The 20,206-nt window shown below is 34.6% G+C and overlaps 1 protein-coding gene across 9 annotated transcripts in view; it reads right to left on the reverse strand.

Moving 5' to 3' along the window:
- The window catches only part of DGKB (diacylglycerol kinase beta), a 675,150-nt gene that overhangs the window by 389,722 nt on the left and 265,222 nt on the right, over window positions 1–20,206 (reverse strand). For all 9 annotated transcript variants that reach the window (XM_070615806.1, XM_070615803.1, XM_070615805.1 and 6 more), the window contains one exon: window positions 17,751–17,825. In XM_070615806.1, the coding sequence (XP_070471907.1) occupies window positions 17,751–17,825 (75 nt within the window). The remainder of the gene's footprint in view (window positions 1–17,750; window positions 17,826–20,206) is intronic.

Here is a 20,206-nt window from a genome sequence, read left to right on the forward strand (position 1 = left end):
TTTTCTTCCTGATACCATCTCTAATCTTTATCAAAATTATTCTGTCTCATAAGATGAGTTGCAAAGTATGCTCTCATTTTCCATTTTTTGAAAGCATCTGCATAATTTGGAAGTTCCTTAAAACTAGTAGAATTTGTATATAAACTATCCAATTTCTCATGAGTCTTTGATTTCTTTTTTTAAAATAGAAAAGTCTTAAAAAATTGTGCTAAATCCTTTAATAATTATTGAGAAAATTTCCGTTTTCTAATTCTTCCTAAATCAGCTTTTGCCTGTTATATTTCTGTATTAATTTGTCTATCTCCTAAGTTTTCAAACATTATGTCATTGAAGGCTACAAAACTTTTCAAAATATTCAAGCGGCTGAAAAGTTTACCATAAAGCTCGTTGTTTCTGGTGAAAGCCTAACCATCCATTTGACTCACCATTGTTCTTCTACTCCATGATGATGTTTCATCTGTTATTCATTCTTGTTTTCTTTTAAAATTGTCATCATTGGTTCTTCAGCAGCATCCTACCCCCAAACATAAACCCCATGTGACTGTCAGACCAGCTTACTCTCTGTAAATTGATTGCTAAATGGATTGAAAACCTGACCTCTCTGTCTCAAGCTCCTAGTCCACTCAATCCATGCTGTTTTCCCTAGAGATTCATTCATTCCTTATTCCACTCATTCATTGAATAGTAGCCTTGGAAAATTATTTAATATTTCTGGGCCTCCATTTCCTTATCTTTAAAATGGAATTAACACCACTGGTTGCATTGGGCTCTTTTAAGGAATAACAAAATGTGTATGTAAATTACATTGTACTGCCCACAGGTTATTACTAATTTAATTATGTTTTACTTCATTAAAAGTAGAATATATATTTTATAGATCAGATTGCCATCCCTTTCTTTCCCCACCTCCCCCACTGCCAGTGTTCTAGCAAAATAGTCACAAAGAGAACTTTCTTACAAGCAAAGCTGGATGGAGAGTGAGGACGTTCTCCTCTCTCCAATCTGAAACTGTAGCCAGTGAACGACTGGGAGACCTGCTTATGGCACTGGGGACAGAAAGTGCAGAGGAAAACAGCTCTGAATGAGAAAAAGCAAATCCAAGAGGCCGGCAAGAGCCGAAATTCAGGGCTCTGTGTGAGCGTTTACCTTTTACCCATAAAGCTGTTGAGACCAGCAGCTGTGAGGCTCCCATTTCATAAGTCATCCTAACAGTGGGGAGGATGAGGGAATAAGGAATGTCTGGAAAGATGCCCACTTGTGGAACCTTTAGTACTGTATACTATACTTTCCTCCTGTCAATTTCAGAAGTTGACTTGCAGAATTCGTAAGTATTAACATTTTTCAATGAAGCAATCATGCATGGCTCTGAATTTATTTATGTTTTTTATGGAAATATATTGAAATTAAAACTTAAAATGATTTATGAAGTGGATTAATGATTTTTGAGTTTTCAATGTTGGTCATTAATGCTCTCCTAGAGCATTTACTGTTTATCCACAATAGCTAAATTTAAACAGAGTATGTTAACGTGCATGTCTATTAGCTCTGTATCCGATGATTTCTTATCACATTTGCTCAACAGCCACCACTACAGCACATCCTAAAAAAAAGTGGGTGTGAGATTATGATGCTTAACACCGCTAAAAGCTAATCATACATTTTCACATTCCTTCATATTAAAGAAACATAAGGTTGAAGGATCAAAAATGACATCATTGGGCCAGGCCTGGTGGCCTAGTGGTTAAGTTCAATGTGCTCCACTTCAGCAGCCTGGGTTCGGTTCCCAGGCATGGACCTACACTGTTCTGTTAATGGCCATGCTGTGCTGGCGGCCCACATACTAAAAATAGAGGAAGACTGGCACAGATGCTAGCTCAGGGGAAATCTTCCTCAGAAAAACAAAATAAAAGAAAGAAAGAAAATGACTTTATTATATGTCATCCACTCTCCTCCTTCCTTTTCCCCTTCTTTGTTTTGAAAAAATAGTTTACTTCAAGAGCTTGCCTTAAGTCTGCATTCTGATTTAAGTATTTTGAGCCAGAAACAAGCGTACTTATCTGTTATCATTCAGCTCAATTCATATTCATGCTTGCGTGTACACAGTTACGTTTTATTCTTAGAGTTAGAAGATTAGATGGCTTCACAATTGCCTCACTAAAATCAGGCTAAATATCTGGTTTGTGATGTTATTATTGTGTTTGAAACTATATTTATAGTGTAGACAACCAATTCTTAATACCTCCCGCATTGTTTTTTAATACCCAGACTGCACCCATATGTACTTTGCTATCATTGATATTATTGCTGCTGCAGCCACTTTGAAAAATCTATGCATGAAGCAGTTATGTCCCCCAAAGTTTCTTCTACAGTATATAGTACAAAATGGAGGTGTGGGGGTTGTATTTCATCTTTTTCTGTGGATTTTGATAATGACAGCTTCAAACTTACGACTCATCAACTGAAATGTGCCTCCCCCATCATTTCAACTTAAAGTAATATCGTATATATTCTATTTTACCAATAAATTATGAAGTTTAGATAAACTAGGAAATGTACCTGTTTCAACAAATTTGGCTGATCTTTTGAGGATGTTGTGTGGAAGATGAATTTACACTGTTTGGGGTGAGGAGACATTTCATGTAGATAAGTAGAATAGTTATTTTAAAAAGTAATTTGGACTCATCATTATGAGCTGAGTATAGTTTAATGCTGTTACCACCATAGCCAGAAATAACTTTCAGAGTATTTGAGAAAATATATATTCCAGTGAACCATTAATAATTGAAAGATTCATTGCATTATTTCTGGAAATCTCAAAAACATCTTTTATGCATGTGTGTATTTTAGAAGAGAAGGAGGGAGAGATAGAAAAGGAAAGGGGCAGAGAGAAATGACAAAGAGAGATGGAGCGACAGAAAATGAGAGTGTCTTTACTCCTGGGAAACTGATGATGTTATCTCATTAAATAATTTTAATATTCACCCTAGTGTAAAATGAATTAGAAAGAAGTCAGTAAACAGTAGGCTGTGTAATGTGGTCCAAATATGTGCTCCTTTTTTGACTAGTGCACATAATTCGTGGAAAATTAATGTCTTAAAAGGAATATTAAATTCTCTCAAGTCAATTTGAATAAGCAGAAACAAAGTAATGTGTAGCTAAAATAGTCTTGACCTTTTATTGAAACAATTCATGATTTCATTAGTATAATAAAACACTTTTAAAAGATCTTACTTTAAAATATAAGTTTATTACAGTATGTGGAAAATAGTAACCCTTTTAGGGCATTTTAAATATATGTAAACATATATTAATATTTAAGTGTCAAGTAGCTGAAGAATATAAAACAACTTTTTTTCCCAATTATTTTCCCTCATCTATAAATGTAGGAGTTTCCTGCCTTAGAATGGGAGCAAGTTAATTCGACTCAGTATTTACATACTATATTTAGTGCTACAAATATAGAGTCAAGTTTATGGTCATATATATGTATCTTCATCACACAAACTACTGATGTCTATGTATATGTTACATGTATACTAATATAAACATATATTTAGAAATGCAATTAAAAATATTTCAAGTTTGTAAGTTACACGACTACCACTTAAATAGGACTGACTGACAATTTTGAAGTAAAGAATGAAGTGAAAGATATAATAGTTTTAATTTCACCAAAAATTACCCATATTTCCTGATCATTCAAAGAAGTTAACTGGGAAGAACTCATACTTACTCTTAATACTTCCAACTGGAAAGCACAGAGATATTGTCTATGGTCCAAAGGACAGTCTAAAATTACCCATAAAATGTAGCAGCAAAAGTGATTAGGTGGCTTGGGTCTGCTTGGCAAATCTGCTCAAATCCATTCTGTCATCCTAATGCTTTTATTATCAGTAATGAGAAAGAGTTTTTATTTTATATGCATCAGATCATTCCACAAAGTTAACTTTAGAATGTTAAGTAAGAAGGTATTATAAATTAGGAAATAAATTTAGACTACTATAAAGAAAAAAAGTTACTACGACTGGGGCAAAATACGAAAAAATAGCTATAAATGCCTAAGAAAGAGAGAGAGATTTAATGGAAAATCCATATACCTAGAAAAGTAACCTTATAAATGATATAACTCCTGTATCGATTCACCTATTTAATATGCATTTATTAACTGCAACTGTGTACTATTCTAGAGATTTGAAAGCAAGATAGAGTCCTTGCCTTCAGGTATCGCAGTGGCTTAACCGAGAAGGCAGACAAGAAAATGCACTGTTGAGGTCACTGTGGGAGGTTCTTTGAAAGCAGTTCATGCGGATTAAGTACAGAAGGATACCAGGGTTGGCTTAATAAAAATGGAGGCACCAGAGTTGAATTTTGAAGCTATGGTAAAATTTAATTCACTGATGAACTTGGGGACAGGCATGAGGAGGAATTGAGTGAGGGATAAACATGTAAGAAGCAGGGGGAATAATAGGATACCAGAAAAGAGATTAGAGGAGAAATGCTGGATGGCATAAAATAATGCATTGTCAGAGATGAGAAAATGAAATATCTTTCCATTCATCAAGCTAGAGAATAAAGTCAGCGAGCAAGTTCGGAAAGGCTTTAGTATTAGACATGTAAAATTTGAGATACCTATGGGACATTAACATGGAAATGTAGAATACATAGTTAAATCTATATGGGGCTGCAGGAAGAAATCTGAGATGCAAGTAGATATTCAGAAGCAATCCATGTACACTTGATGATCAAAATCATGAAAGGAAGTAAGAAGAGGAAACAGAACACAGGTTAAAAGGAGTGTGATGGAATACAACAGACATGAATTTGCTCTTTTATGAGACTAAACCCTTGAGCAAATTATTTAAGCTCTCCGATCACAAGTTTCCTCATCTCCATAGAAAATGCCTAACTCATAAGGTGGTTGTATTTGGCGTATTCCCTGGCCAACACCCAACAAATCACTATTATTTCATGATTATAAGGTTAAGGAAGCATATGTACATGAAATGAATGGAGTTTTGAATATCAAATTCTAGGAAAAAGTGACATTAAAGGAATGGGTCAAGGAGAATGTATTCAGATACATAAGAAGCAGCACCTTAGAGGTAGGAGACATTGATTTCCTAATATCCAAGGGAGAAGAAACTTTTAAGAAAGGTGAAAGCAGCCAAGACTATATGATTTAACATCTACAAGTTTATTCGTGACAATAGCAGTCTCAGTGAGGAGTAAAGTCAAAATCCCAACAGCACTGGAGAGGAGATGGAGAAGTGGAAGACCGGTCCATTTTATTAAGAATGTGTTTGTGAAGAGAAGAGAAGAGTTGGAAAGGTAAGCAGCTTTACTTTTGCATAGAGATTTTTCAAATTAAAAATGAGAGGCTTGTCAATCGTACATGTTGCTCATTTTTTGCAACTCTGCAGTGACCTAGGAATTGTTTGTCTGCGTCCCCTTGGTCTTGAACCTCCATCCTCTTTCCATTCTTGTTGTAATTTGTGCTTATTATAACAATTTAATTATTGCACAGTTTACATAAGCTAATCCAAATCACTTTAATACAGAGTGGGCATATATTAAGAGGTTTTACATATTTAAGATAAAGAGCCAGTAGAACAGGCACAACTCAAGACGTAATAACAAGAGGGTGGGGATAATGAGTGAAGTGTCAGAGAAGCAAGAGGAGCAGGGAACCGGAGCAGAAGTTGAATACACTTTATTTAGGAGGAGTGATGCTTCATCCACTGAGAGAACAGGGAAGGAAGTCAAGATGGGTATGAATATCAATGCATTCATAAGAGTCGGAGTAATGAAAATATGTTGAGGTAATTTCCTTCCCATGATCTCTGATTGATAAATTAGGAGCAGGAATGAATACTGATTTTGTGGGATGTGATGTTTATAAACTTTGAGGGCCTTTTAAAGAGACCATATGTAAAAATGATGTATATAAACTTAGGTTTATATAAATTCTATATAAATATATATAAATACCTGTTGAAAATAAGTCACAACAGATTTCAAATTTAAGATTGTTCATAAACACTACATCATATGATCGAGAATAATAATATAGTAATTTTATTAACTGCTTGATATACTTTAAAAAATTTATATTTTACTGGTTTTTCATTTGATAAAAATTTTGAATAATATTTCTATGAAGAGATAAATACGAGATTAAATTGTGGATTTCTATAAGCCAATTAACTCTATATTAAATTACCTTACACTTTCATGCTTCTTGAGTGTTATAGCTTTAAATGGAAGACAAGGGTATGAGCTGGAAAAGTCTTGCTGGAGGAGTGTTATCCAGAGAAACTTTAAGGACTTCTTTACTTTAGTGACCTATGATTTGAGACTTGCTTTTTTTTTTCCAGAAAGCTCCTTGGTGACTATAGAATCAAAAGGAGAAAAGGAGAATAACTGAATAATTTGTGTGTGCAAATGCACACACATACAACTTGACAATTAATGCTTTTAATTAGTAGAATATTAAAGTTTTTTGGATTCAGTTATGATTTATGTGTGTACAAGACCAATTTCAGAGCACATATTTTTATCTATTGTTTCTTATTTTAGTGAAAACGATGTTGCTGCCATGATGAAGGGGCTCTATCAAAATCTGTATTCAAATTATCACCATAGAAACAAATAATTGAATCATTAGTGCTGAACTTTTTAATTGAGTTTATGATAGCATTATCAGTAACGTTGGATGTTTTATCTTCATCCACGTGAACTTCCAAAAACTTTATCTGGAGTCCACTAATTGCATGCACTCAAATCACTATCACAATAAACTGATTTCCTATTTAAAGCATTCTGATCATCTTGATATAAAAATGGCATTATTTGATCTTTTTTAAAATTTTTCTTCTTCTAATGGATCCAAAATACTAACACCTATCGCTTCACATATAACGCATGTAAGAAAACTTGGAATTGAAAATGAACATTAATTTCGAAGAGTCTTTTTTTTTTTTAAAGATTTTATTTTTTACTTTTTCTCCCCAAAGCCCCCCAGTACATAGTTGTATATTCTTTGTTGTGGGTCCTTCTAGTTGTGGCATGTGGGACGCTGCCTCAGCGTGGTTTTAATGAGCAGTGCCATGTCCGTACCCAGGATTCGAACCAAAGAAACACTGGGCCGCCTGCAGCAGAGCGGGCGAACTTAACCACTCGGCCACGGGGCCAGCCCCTCAAAGAGTCTTTTGATCTAAATGAAGACTCATGCTCCAAAGAGTGATATTCAAAGGAATTTTCACATTTTAAATGATTACTTTTGGGCAGAGAATTCGCTATTAATTTTGAAGCTGATACTGATCCTTCTGTGGCATATTTGTGTTTATGGTTTCCACACGGTCAGTGGTATCAGTAGAGCTCCCATCAAACAGGGTAAATGTTGATAAATATTTCATACACATTATGTATTCATCTTCAACTAACTCTTTTTAAGAAATAGAAATTCAAGGGGATGGCCCCGTGGCCGAGTGGTTAAGTTCGTGCACTCTGCTGCAGGTGGCCCAGTGTTTCATTGGTTCGAAATCTGGATGTGGACATGGCACTGCTCATCAAACCACACTGAGGCAGTGTCCCACATGCCACAACTGGAAGGACCCACAACGAAGAATATACAAGTATGTACTGGGGGGCTTTGGGGAGAAAAACGCGAAAAATAAAATCTTTAAAAAAGGAAAGAAATAGAAATTCTGAACTTAATTTTTCATATAATATGCATTTTCATTTTTGAGCTAATTTTTGCTGAAAGTTTTATTGCAAAACAAAAAAGTCATAAAACATAAATATTTAAAGATGTAAACTGCATGTTTACAAAAGAACTGAGGAAGAGTATAAAAACTATTCACTAAACATTCTTGGCGCGACTATTCATCTTCTCTTTCTCACTTGTATTTCAAGTACAGCTAACCTATGATTTCCCACAATCTCCACTGACATTGCTGACTAGTACACTTGTTCCCCTTTGCATCTCACAGGGAGGTGTAAGGCACAGGCCACAGCATAACGGACTGGCATAACAGGTATACCAGTTGGCCAACAGGCCTTGCAGTACACATTTAATTTTATCTTAGAATTCTCTGCACACTGTATTTCAGAAGTTGTTGTTTGCCCTTTGTGGGAAAAGTTGAGAAAAGAGAGTTTTTCTGCTAATATTTCAGATGAAATGATTATATCTTAAAGTTAGAACTCTGTTCATTGGACATGTATGTATTTTACATCCTACTAGAGGATATAGTAGAGGATAACAGAGCAGAAGCTGCATGGTCAAATTGGAAAGTTCCCAAACCCATCATTATCAGAGTTTATTATAATATACCCATTAATAGTAATACTTAAATTAAACATACAAAAGTTCTGGGCCAAAGCTAAATTGGGCTGGTTGCTGGAACACCAAGAATAAACCAGAAGAGTCTTGGATAAACCTAATTATTATGGTCACAGTAATTGTAAGACCCTATGGGATCTGGCCCCTCAGTATCATTATAATATGCTACCACTATCCATTTTGCTCTAGTCACCCTGGCCTTCTTGCTAACATTTCCCAATCACATCAAATATTCTCCCATGATGATACTTTGACTCTTGCTTCTCCCTCTGCCTTAAATGTTCTCCTGTGAGATGGCCAAATGGCTTCTCCCTCATCTCCTTCATGTCTATTCTCAGTGAGTTATTCCTGGAACAGCCTGTTTAAAGGAAAAACCACAGAAGATTCACTATCAATGCATATTCCATTCACTTTCCTTGCCGACATATGTATATGTATTTTTATTAGCTTAAAGTATGTCTTCCTCCACTAAAATATAAGACAATGTGGGCAGAAACTTTTGTTTCTTTTGTTCAAAGTGGATTGGCAGTGCTAAGACTTGGTCCTGGCATCTGGTAGCCACTGAATAAATATATGCTGAATCAATATATATTACAGTAATGTATCCCTTAATGACGGCAAGAGGAGATTTTGTCATTGTGTGAACATCATAGAATGTGCTTACACAAACCTAGATGTTATAGCTTACTACACACCTAGGCTATATGGTACTAATCTTATGGGATCACCATTGTACACGTGGTTTGTTATTGACCAAAATGTCATTATGCAGCACACGACTGTATTATTATTGTTGTTGTAGTTGTTATTGTCAAGCTACCATTTCACTTTTTACTTAGTTGCTGCTTTGTTATTCCATTTGAGTGCAGACTACCCTATCCACTGTTATTCTTTCTAGTTAAATTATAGAAGTAGGTTACTACTTCATCATTCTTTTTTTTTTAAAGATTTTATTTTTTCTTTTTCTCCCCAAAGACCCCCAGTGTACATAGTCGTATATTTTTTGTTGTGGGTCCTTCTAGTTGTGGCATGTGGGATGCCACCTCAGCATGGCTTTATGAGCGGTGCCACGTCCACGCCCAGGATTCGAACCAGCAAAACCCTGGGCCGCCAAAGCAGAGCGCATGAACCCAACCACTTGGCCACGGGGCCGGCCCCTTCATCATTCTTAAAGGATTCTGAGATAATCATCTACTATGAGTTTTCTTATTTTCACTCATTCGTAAGACATGTCATTTAACTGCCTGGGGCTGATGTTAAAGTTGTATCAGGGAGCTAGTGAAGCAGGCTTACATAACAGTAAATGGAGGATATTCAAATGAAATACTCTGGTATTTATTAGAAAATTGACTTTTGTAGAATAAAATAAGAAACAGGTTAAAAGATATACATAAATGAATTGATGATTTCCAACAGCCAATTAAGGCAAAAAATGTTCTTTTTTAGAGTGTTCAGGGACTTTGGATAAGTAATGACCTCTAAACAATTGCACATGGGCTCTCTAGTCCAATTGCTATTCAGCCAGCTACTAATCCTTTCCTTGCAAAATTAATAATGAAAGTTCAGATTGTTCAACATCTTTAAAGTCATAATGCATTTGGTGATATATGTGGAAAGTGACTATAAAGTTGTAATACCCAAAATGAGAGAATTCTTCTGCAAGGCAGTCAGTTATACGACTTTGTTCATTGTAGCAGCATGTTATGTTTTTTGTTACTTTTATTAACTGTAGATCTTTAATATAGAAACATAAATTGATCTTCAAACTCACTTGCTCTAGTCATGAAGCCAGAGACGGAATTATGTTCACACATTTAATGGGGGGTGGGTGGCTCGCAAAATCATCTGCATTATATCTTATGATTAATCATATGGATTCAAAGAGTGACTAGAGTGCTTCATTTTTACATTAGCAAAGCAACTGTTTTTTTCTGGAAATTTCCATTAGAGCTGGGTTGAATTTTGATGAACATTTTCTTAGCCTTTTGAGGATTTTGTTCAGCTCTCTGACATAACAAGATTCCATAATAAGAGACGTATTTTATAGGTCATTAAGTTCTGATTCAAGAAGGATTTAATTTAAATAAAATATGGTAGAACTTTTGTTATATAAAATGATATTTTAAATTAAGAAAGTAATGAAATCTGTGGAATCTGGGGTGTCTTTTCTAAGTTACACATTTATTTTAATAGGAGAATATCTTCCAAGTTTTCACCATGGAAATATGTATGATTCATGGAATATGTGAATTTTTAGGTTGACTCTTAAATTCTATTTTTAAAATTATATATGTTTTACATTTAGCTCAGGTAGATGAAACCAAAGATTTCTATAAAACACTTATCTCACAAATAATTCGCTATAGCTAATTATGGTGAACCACCTGGAAAATAATTAATTTTAAAAGATTTGTCTTATTTTATTTCAATTCAATAAATCTTGTTATTTTTTACTTAAATATTTTAGAGATGATATGAGAATAAACCATCTGTACTTATATGTAGCTTAGAGTCAAAAGGGAATAAGCCATGTCACAAGCATGCAAAAAACTTGATATTAACTTTTCATAAGTCACATTAGCATATGCAGTTGGTATAACAGCCAGGGATGTGCATATTTATTTTAAATTTTGTGAAAGAAGGAAAAACTTATCATTCTATGAAGACCAGAGAGCAGTATATCTTCTATATTTCATCTTTTCTAACTAATTTATACCCATACTTTATTCGGTTATATCATAATATGCATCATCAGGAAGAAACAACTTTTATGACACAGACTCTACTTTCGGACATCTTTAAATAGAATAGTCAGAATCAGAGTCAGAGAATTTAGATAAGGAGATACAACGGAAGCAAACAAACAAATGCTCATTCATTTCTGTCCTGAAAACAAAGATAAAAAGGGAAATAACCAGAGAGTTTTGATATTTACTAGATAATTCATGCTAGAAATTAGCATAGTTTTAATACATTGAGAAAAGCTTCTACTCTACAAAGAATTAGAAAAGGAATAAAATAAATATAGGATGAGAGAAGAGATGCATACAAAAAGATTTAAAAATTTGGTGTGGTAAAGAGGAAAAAGTGGAAAAAAGGAAATTAAAAGAATGGTGGCTCAAGCTGGCAGATAAAAAATATATTTTTAAAAAGTATATTTATTGCAGCATTGGAAAAGTTATAAACCAGAAATGGTGATGAAATTCAGTCGCAATGGGTGTTAGATTAGTAGAGAAACCTTACAGAATTGAGCAACTTGCAAAGCAATACACTGAAAGGGAGCCATTGCAAAAGGAACTCTCCCAGCAGACCCAGGATCAGGGAAAGCACAGCTAGAAACAGGGATGGGAGGAGTTACAACAGGTGAGCAGGTCAGCCATGGGATTAAGTGAAAGTTTACAGCATAGCCTGGTAGAGTCCCCTTTCAGAGCAGCTACCTGTGGCATTTACTTCCAGGATAACGATGGAGAAACAGCTCTCTAACAGAAGTGCAGGTCTGCCACTGGGGACCCAGTGTGGGCACTGGTATTAGAGCAACAGGGTATTCTCATAGTAATCAAGGTGAAACTAGAAATTCAATGCAATTCCATTCAAACTCATATTTTAAAATCTTGAGACATTAACATTGGGGAGAGTAAATGTCACTAAATTTTGAGAGAATAATTATAGAGTTACAGTATATAAAACAGTCTATCATAAGAATCATCAAATAGGTCATTTGGCCAGTGGGCAGTATTTCAAACAACAAAACTTACTGCCTGCTTTTCTGGAAGGAATGATGTCCAGAGTTTAGGAAACATAAATTCAACAGTATTGGCTAATAATATGTCTCACAGTCTTAAAGGACTTGGAAAGGACAAGATTGGAGAATTAGTGATGAAAGGACAATTTATATAAGTGAATTTCTCAGAAAGGACCATATTTGGGACTATAAATGCCCCCAAAGAATGCCAGTCAGCACTTTTTCTTAGTCACTCTTGGTGAGTGTTCAAAAGGCTCATGTTTGTGTTGGTAGGGGTGAAGGGTATGAAGGAGATAAACAACATTACTTTATCTTCAACAAGAAGGGTAGTTACTGACTCTGGGATACTCAGTTGTCATCAAAGGAACCAATGAGTGAATTCTAATATGTTATTAAATCTCAAGGGAATCAGGCAGCTACTTAAGGGTAGCTGAAATTCACTGGACCCTTTCCATAATGGAACTGAAGCCATTTGTCTCACTTCATGAGACATTTATGCCAGCAATTGGATTTACTTTTCCTTCCCATTATGTCTTTGTCAATGGTCATAGCAATTGACCTGCTGAATGCCTTATACACTATCATAGTATCTCACATATTGCTATCTCCTTTCAAGGAATTCCTTTCACAAAGAAGGAAGACAGACACTGGGCTGAGGCCCCTGGGACTTAGAGGCCTTCTCATGCATTTTATCAGGGAGAAGCAGTTGGTCAATAGAACACTGAAATAGCCTACTGAAGACTCAGTCACTAAACACTCAGTCGCTGATTCCCACTGAAGAATCAGTGGAACAATTAAATGGTGTACTGTCAAAGAGCTGTAGCATGTGCTCTGAACTATATTATGCTGCTTTATCCATGTCAGAAAACAGGGTTTTGGGGACAAAAGGTAAGGCTTGGGTGATAAAACTTACAGTTACACTTCATATCCACTGTGATGGTTAATTTTACGTGTCAACTTGGCTGGGCCACAGGGTACTCAAATAGTCCATCAAACATTATTCTGGGTGTTTCTGTGAGAATGTTTTTGGATGAGATTAACAATAAATTGGTAGACTGTGTAAAGCATATTTCCCTCCTTAACATTTGGGGGCCTCATCTAATCAGTGGAAGGTCTAGATATTATCATACACTGTATAATGATATTTCAGCCAATGACAGACCACATATATGATGGTGGTCCCACAAGATTAGTACCATGTAGGCTAGGTGTGTAATAGGCTATACCATCTAGGTTTGTCTAAGTGCATTCTGTGATGTTCACACAATGATGAAATTGCCTAATGATGCCTTTATCAGAACATATCATCTTACTAAATGATGCATGACTGTAAAACAAGAGGCTGACCTTACCCCAGAAAGAGTATTCTCTATCCCGATCGCCTTCAAACTGGGACATTGGCTCTTCCTAGTTCAACAGTAGCTTGCCAGCCTTTGGATTAAAACAGGAACATCAACTCCATAGATTTTGGACTTGCCAGCCTCCCTTACCATGGAGCCAATTCCTTATAATAAATATCTCTTTATATATCCTATTGGCTCGGTTTCTCCGAAGAACACTAACTAATACACCCACTTTCACAGTTTTGCATCACATCCCCTCGGTTTTGAACTCTTATGGTTTAGATGTTTTAACACCAAAACAAGGAATGCTGCCATATGAGACAATAAAGTTTTCATTGAATTAAAACCTGAAACCGACACCTGGACATTTTGAGGCTTTTCATACCACTAGACAAACAAAAAGAAAGATATGGTGTTAACTGTTATAATTGACTCTGATCCCCAAGGAGAAACAGGATTGCTGCTATAGAGTGGGAATAGGGAGTCCTGAAAGGATCTCTACTCCTATCATTGGTGTAGTCAGTAAAGGCCAGGTCACATACAGTACCAAACAACCCAAAATCTTAGTGGTAGAACATCACAGAGACTTATTTATCACTCATTCTATGAGGATCATGGGGAAGGGGAGAGGGGGCTCTCTCTCCCTGTCTCTACTCTGTGATCGAAGCTAACAAAAGAGCCAATATCTGGAATATTGCTGGTTACTGTGGCAAAGGAAAATAAAGCATGGAAGATCTAATTTCTGCCCACGGTTTATTGTGACAGAAAGCCATAGGGCCACTCTTAATATCTAGGGTTAAAGGAATTGAAATAAAATCAAGTCCCTGGAAGGAGAACTGGAAATATTTGATGATAGCGCTAATGCTGTCATGTACCACCGTGCCTATAAGCAAAGGTCAATGAGAAACTGATTCAGCCCTACATAAACAATACTACCAAAGTCTCAGACCTTTTAGGTAAAAAGATTTACGTCATGGCGCTGGATAAGGATTTCTGAGTGGCTGACACACACATAGGCAGGAGAAATGTTTTAAGTTTCAGATACAATTTTCAATCAGTTGCGAAACTAGGACTATAGACATTACATATATTCACTCTTTTTATTATTAAAAGCTTCATTTATTTAAATTCATATTTGTAGTTAAAGTCTTAATTTTCTCCTTACCTATCTGTATACTGAGGCCAAATGGATGAAAAGAAAGGAGAAAATAGTCATCTCTTGACATGTTTCTAGAGAACAAGGACTTGAAGCTGGATATAGTAACTATACAAGACTTTGGGCTGTCTACATTTTAGGAGGATGTGAGTGTATTTTCAGTTATATATTTAGTAGTAGCAATATGTTGACTGGTATAATTTTTTTTCAATGCATATGTTCAGAAAAGAAGGGATATTGGACAGCCTAATGGTTGGACTTTAGTGAACACCTATTGTTTATTCCCACCAAGAATTCTTCTTTCATCCTCAGGTTATAGCATCCTCATTTGGCTTTCAGGAAATAAATCATTTTGATGTAGTCTTAACTGGACCCTCAGTCAAGATGCCCCATCCCAAACTAGCCAAAGCTGTGTCGTGAGAAACAAGATAGACCAATAAATTTGCTTCTCCCTGGGCTTTGAATCCTGAGGAAGAAATAAGAATATCAAGAGCAAGTGGAATCAGTTCCTCTCAGCAATAACTCCCATGAGACTTTGTCCTTTTATTTCTGCTACTCTATTTCCTCAAATTGACTTGATCCCTATCTTTTCTGAAACAAAGTTCTTCATTTTTCTATTAATTCTATGAGCAACTTTATAATTTTCCAGTAAACTTTATTTTGGATAAGAAGCCAGGCTATATTTCTGTTGTTTATAGAAAAGTAAATCTAATTAATACCATATTCAACTTTCTAGTTGATCAGAGACATGCAAATAAAGATGATAAGGATATATTTTCACTTACTTTGGACAAAAATAGAAATTATTAAACATAACTAATTTAAAGGAGGTTGTGGGAAATAAGCATTACATACTGCTGCTAGAATTATACTTCAATACAATCCTTTTGTATAACACTTTGGCAGAACCTGATGCAATTAAATTTGAAAATATTCTCAATCAAGCAATTCTACCTATATCAAACTCTTCTGTGAAAATATTTGAACATGATTTCAAAAGAAATAGATAAATTGGCAGATGTTAACTTAGCATATTTGGTAACAACTTAAAATGTAGGCAATCTAGATGTTTATCAATAATGGAATAGCTAACAAAATTATGGAAAATAGTACAGCTCTTAAAAATAATGAGAGTGATCAATATCTACTGAACTTGAACAATATCCATCTTATACTTTTGAATTAAAAAAAGCGAGTTGCACAGCAATAAAAGAACTATACTCCAAGTTGCATACAAAAATCTTTCGATACAAATTACATATGTGTATGTATCTGTGTCTATATATAATTACATTATATATATGAATATATTACATACGTACATTATGTTACATGTTTATAAAAGAAGTCCTAGAAGGATACACACAAACAATTCACAATGGTAATCCCTGAGGAGTGGTAGTGCTTAAAGTGGGACTTTTAACTTACTTTCTAAATAATATTCATGGTAGTGTGGATTTTTAGTACATATGTTACTTTCATTTTTTCAATCTATTAAAAGAGTAGAGGATAATAGGATACCTAAAATGGAAAGAATAAAAGGAAATATGTAGTACATATTTAAAGTTGAGTAGGAAAAAAATGAAATGAGAAAACAAGGTTAAACTCAGCATTATTGCAGTATATTTACATACAGCTATAAAGTGGCACGTGTTTTTATTATTAATTAATTCTACTACAAATATTATTGATAATAAATAACAGTAATTGAGGACAAATTATGTGGTAAGCACATTTTTAAATGCTTCATAGGTATCATCCCATTTAACTTCACAACTATCTCATGAGCCAGGTACTATTTTTCTCATTTTATGGAAAAGACAATGAAGACACAGAGAGGTTATGTTACAAGGCTTGTAAATGGCAGAGCCGTTAGGCATTGCATTTAACTATGAAATTCAGGCACAAACTGGATTTACTTGGTCTGGATGGAGCTACGGAGGTCTAAGATGGCTAAACTTTTGAACGCACAATTCCTTAATCCTGCAGAATAAGAGCTACTTTATTGAAGTTTAGAGAATATTAAAGAAGAAGAAAAAAAGCCACCCTAACTTAGCTTCTGCGTTAATAGCCAGACTTTACTTTTGCCTGGCTTTATATAGATTGAGACTTATTGCATGTGGCTCACCCAACCAATAACCTTATCATGATCCTCTAGATTCTGGAATATGGAGCTTGACAAAGGCAGTGTTGTGAACTAAATTCCTGTGGTGACCCTACCTTCTACAGCAAGGAGGTTTCAAATGCTTAGCCTTTGAAAACTGGCCCTGGACAACAGGCAGTGGAAGAAAGAGAGGAGTATAACTGTGGAAGCCTATGCTAATTAATTGTACTTTATTTACATTTATTTAACACAAGACACAATGTTATACATTTTATTCTGAGCACTTACAAGAGTACAGACTATTTCAATATTTGGTTTCTAGTTTCTGAGAATAACCTAGCAGACCTTTTTAATCATACTGATTTTTTTAAAAACAGAAGCTTATACAAGGTTTATAGAGCTTTTCTCCACTTCATCTGGTCTAATGTTTACTCTCATGTTGATGGAGAGAAAACAGGTCAGTGGAAGAAGATGACACTAATTAGTTAACTAGACCAAATTAATGACAATTTATTACAGTGCATACTGGTGACATCAAATATATATAGTTTCTGTTGAAAAAATAATTTTATTTTACTACATCTTACCTATTGACAGTAAAGCATTAGAGAGTGATATTCATTAGATTTTGTAAGTAGTAAATGAAAAAATCATGTTATGATTTCTATTCTTTGTTAACTAGCTTTATCTTTACTCTGTAGTAGATATATATTCTGTATTTAACAAGCAGAGGGGAGTGGTTCTTCAAACAGATGGTTTAGAAGTTTAGGCACCCAGCTAGTATGTGTGTGTGTGTGTGTGTGTGTGTGTGTGTGTGTATTATTAGTAGTAGTACTACGATTACTTCACAATATTTAGAAGGGAGGCAAATCTGCTGGAAACAGGCTATTGTGAAAAACAGTATCTAAACTGGTTTCTCTTATGTACTTGATAGTCAATGATTTTTTTTGTATATTGATCTGGGTCCTGTATTCAAATAACATTAATTCTAGGTATACCAGGCTGTTTATTTAGTTAATTAGTATTAAATGAGTTAATGATGATGATATTTTCCTTACACTTACCCTGGCATTGGTCCATTTCCAGCAAGACTGTAAACCTGACGAGGATTTAGTAGATACTGGAATTTTCTGTAAATTCTATAAAGATGAAAATATAGAAGGAAAAAAGTATTTAGTGATATTTTAAAATTTTTAAATAAACAGTACCCCTTAATGTTATAATTATATATGATTATAATTAAATATATTTGACAAATTTTGCATTAAAAATATTGTAAGTATAATAGCTTAATGGGAACTAATGGTTCTTTTTAAAAAAGAGGCTTGGTAGACATTATAAAAGCAATATAGCTTTTAAATTAGAAACAATGATATTTGCATTATAAATATGCATATGCACTTAGAATATTTTCTATCCTGTTTTTGAATATTATTTAGATAGACTCCAATAAATATTTTTAAAGTATCAGTAAAAAATTGCTTAACTATCTTCTTTTAATAGATTCTTGTGAAATTTATAAGTTATTGGGAAACCTAATAGAGATGAAAACTGTCTATCCCAAGCTGAAAATGGGATTGTGCATTTTGTATGTGTGTATGTATGTAAGCAAAGAATGTGACCTCATCTGCCTCATTATTTCATAAAAACAATCATCTTGTCAGTCAGCTCACAAAACTGCTAAACTGTCTCAACAGGCACATAGTAAATAGCTCATTTTTTTCTGTAAGAAATCAATCTCTGTATAACAAATGCAACAGACATGTTTCTAAGTACACACATATCCCACGTGGCTGGCATTCTTAGACAAAATATTAAAAGTGCAAGAATATGTTTAGCTTTTAAAAATCGGTTTTCATACGCATGTGAAAATATTACTATATATTTTGCAAACACATTCATACTATGTTTACCCATAGAAACTCCAAATTCACAACATAATATCTGCTTATATCCCCCCACTCCCAAATCTGGAATAACCCTCACATTCTAGTTTTTAATTAATTATATCACCTAGTATCTCAAGAAAGATGAGTTGTTCTTAATGCATCCTTTTTCCAACACCTGAACATGATTAGTGGACAGTCTCGTACCTTCTGCATCACGTCTGTGAAGCCTGGCTAGACCATCTTGCTGCCTTAGTTGAGGCTTTCGAGTTTTCTCACCATCTCTCGAAAACTCTTGCCTATCCAGCCCTCTCCTATACAGTTATTCAACTACGGTCATGATGCTTCCAGGATGAAAGAACTCGCTAGTGTTGAGTTACTTAAAATATTTCATTAAATTGAAAACAGTTTACCTTTCCCCTCCTTCTCCTTAAACTTTAACCTCAGTGACTACCTCCTGGTTCTCTGACAGACACCACGCCCTTCACAAATCTGTCTTTCTCCTTCCTTCACGTGGCAAACATTTACTTATACTAGAACCAACGCAAAAGCTACTTCCTCTCCGAAGACTTCTGAGTCTTCAGAGATAGTCATTTCTTCCTTCGAATTTCTATAGCACTTTCATTTTAAACATTTCTAGTTTAGCATTTACCTTGTGCTATTGCAGTGTATCTGTGTACGTGCCTGCCCCCCTGCGTGACTGTCTTACGTCCTTTATCCCCAGTGTCTAGTAGACTCTGTTTTTGCTCGGGCATCGCTGCCTGAATGAACAATACGTGAACACTTTCACACCTGTTGGCTGGTATGGTAAACTTTGTACGAATCTATAATTCTGCGACCTTTTGCTACTTATCTAATATATCAAAGTCAAAAAAGTCCAAAATATTTTAAAAGGAAAACCCAGAATGGAAGTCCATTGTTTGTGAAAGATGCCTCTTATGCATTCAGGAAAATTTATGTTTGCATTCTTAATAGATCTCCATTAAACCATATTTACATTTCCTTTGACTTTGAATGGTCCCCGTTAGTGTATAAAGGACAAAACATAAGTGGGTGTGCATATAGCTGCACTCAAATATCCTACCTCCCTTCATTAATTTTAATTTACTTATGACCTTAGTGTATCTATATTTTTTTCTTTACAATTTAAAGAAAATTTTTTTTATGTAGTAGGAGAATGAGAAGGCAGATATTCAGTTAAGGGTCATTCTACATACTTAATGTAATCTTAATTTGAGGGGACTGTTTTTCCTTTTGAAATATATCTATTTTTTTCTCTTGACATTTAATTTGTCTCTTATTTCCAACATGAATTTGTCTTATCTAATTCTTTGTGAAGAGTTTACTATTTTCAAGATATCCCAATATTTACAGCTGACAGACTATAAATAGAAAAGGAGAAAATAATTTCATGTCTCTATAAGTGAGGCAACTATTCTCTTTAATAAATCATTGTAAGCATTTTAATTATTAAATATTCATTAATTTAAAATAATTTCTATCATGTTTTGCAGAGTAAGAACATAACTATATGTTGAAGAAAGGGAAAAAAACTTTTAAGCAGAAATAACATGTTGCTGATTTGAAAATGAAGAACGCTCTTCATTTCATTGAAATAGAGTTGGAAAGTTAAA

This window comes from Equus przewalskii, chromosome 4 (assembly GCF_037783145.1).
Source record: "Equus przewalskii isolate Varuska chromosome 4, EquPr2, whole genome shotgun sequence".
NCBI lineage: Eukaryota > Metazoa > Chordata > Mammalia > Perissodactyla > Equidae > Equus > Equus przewalskii.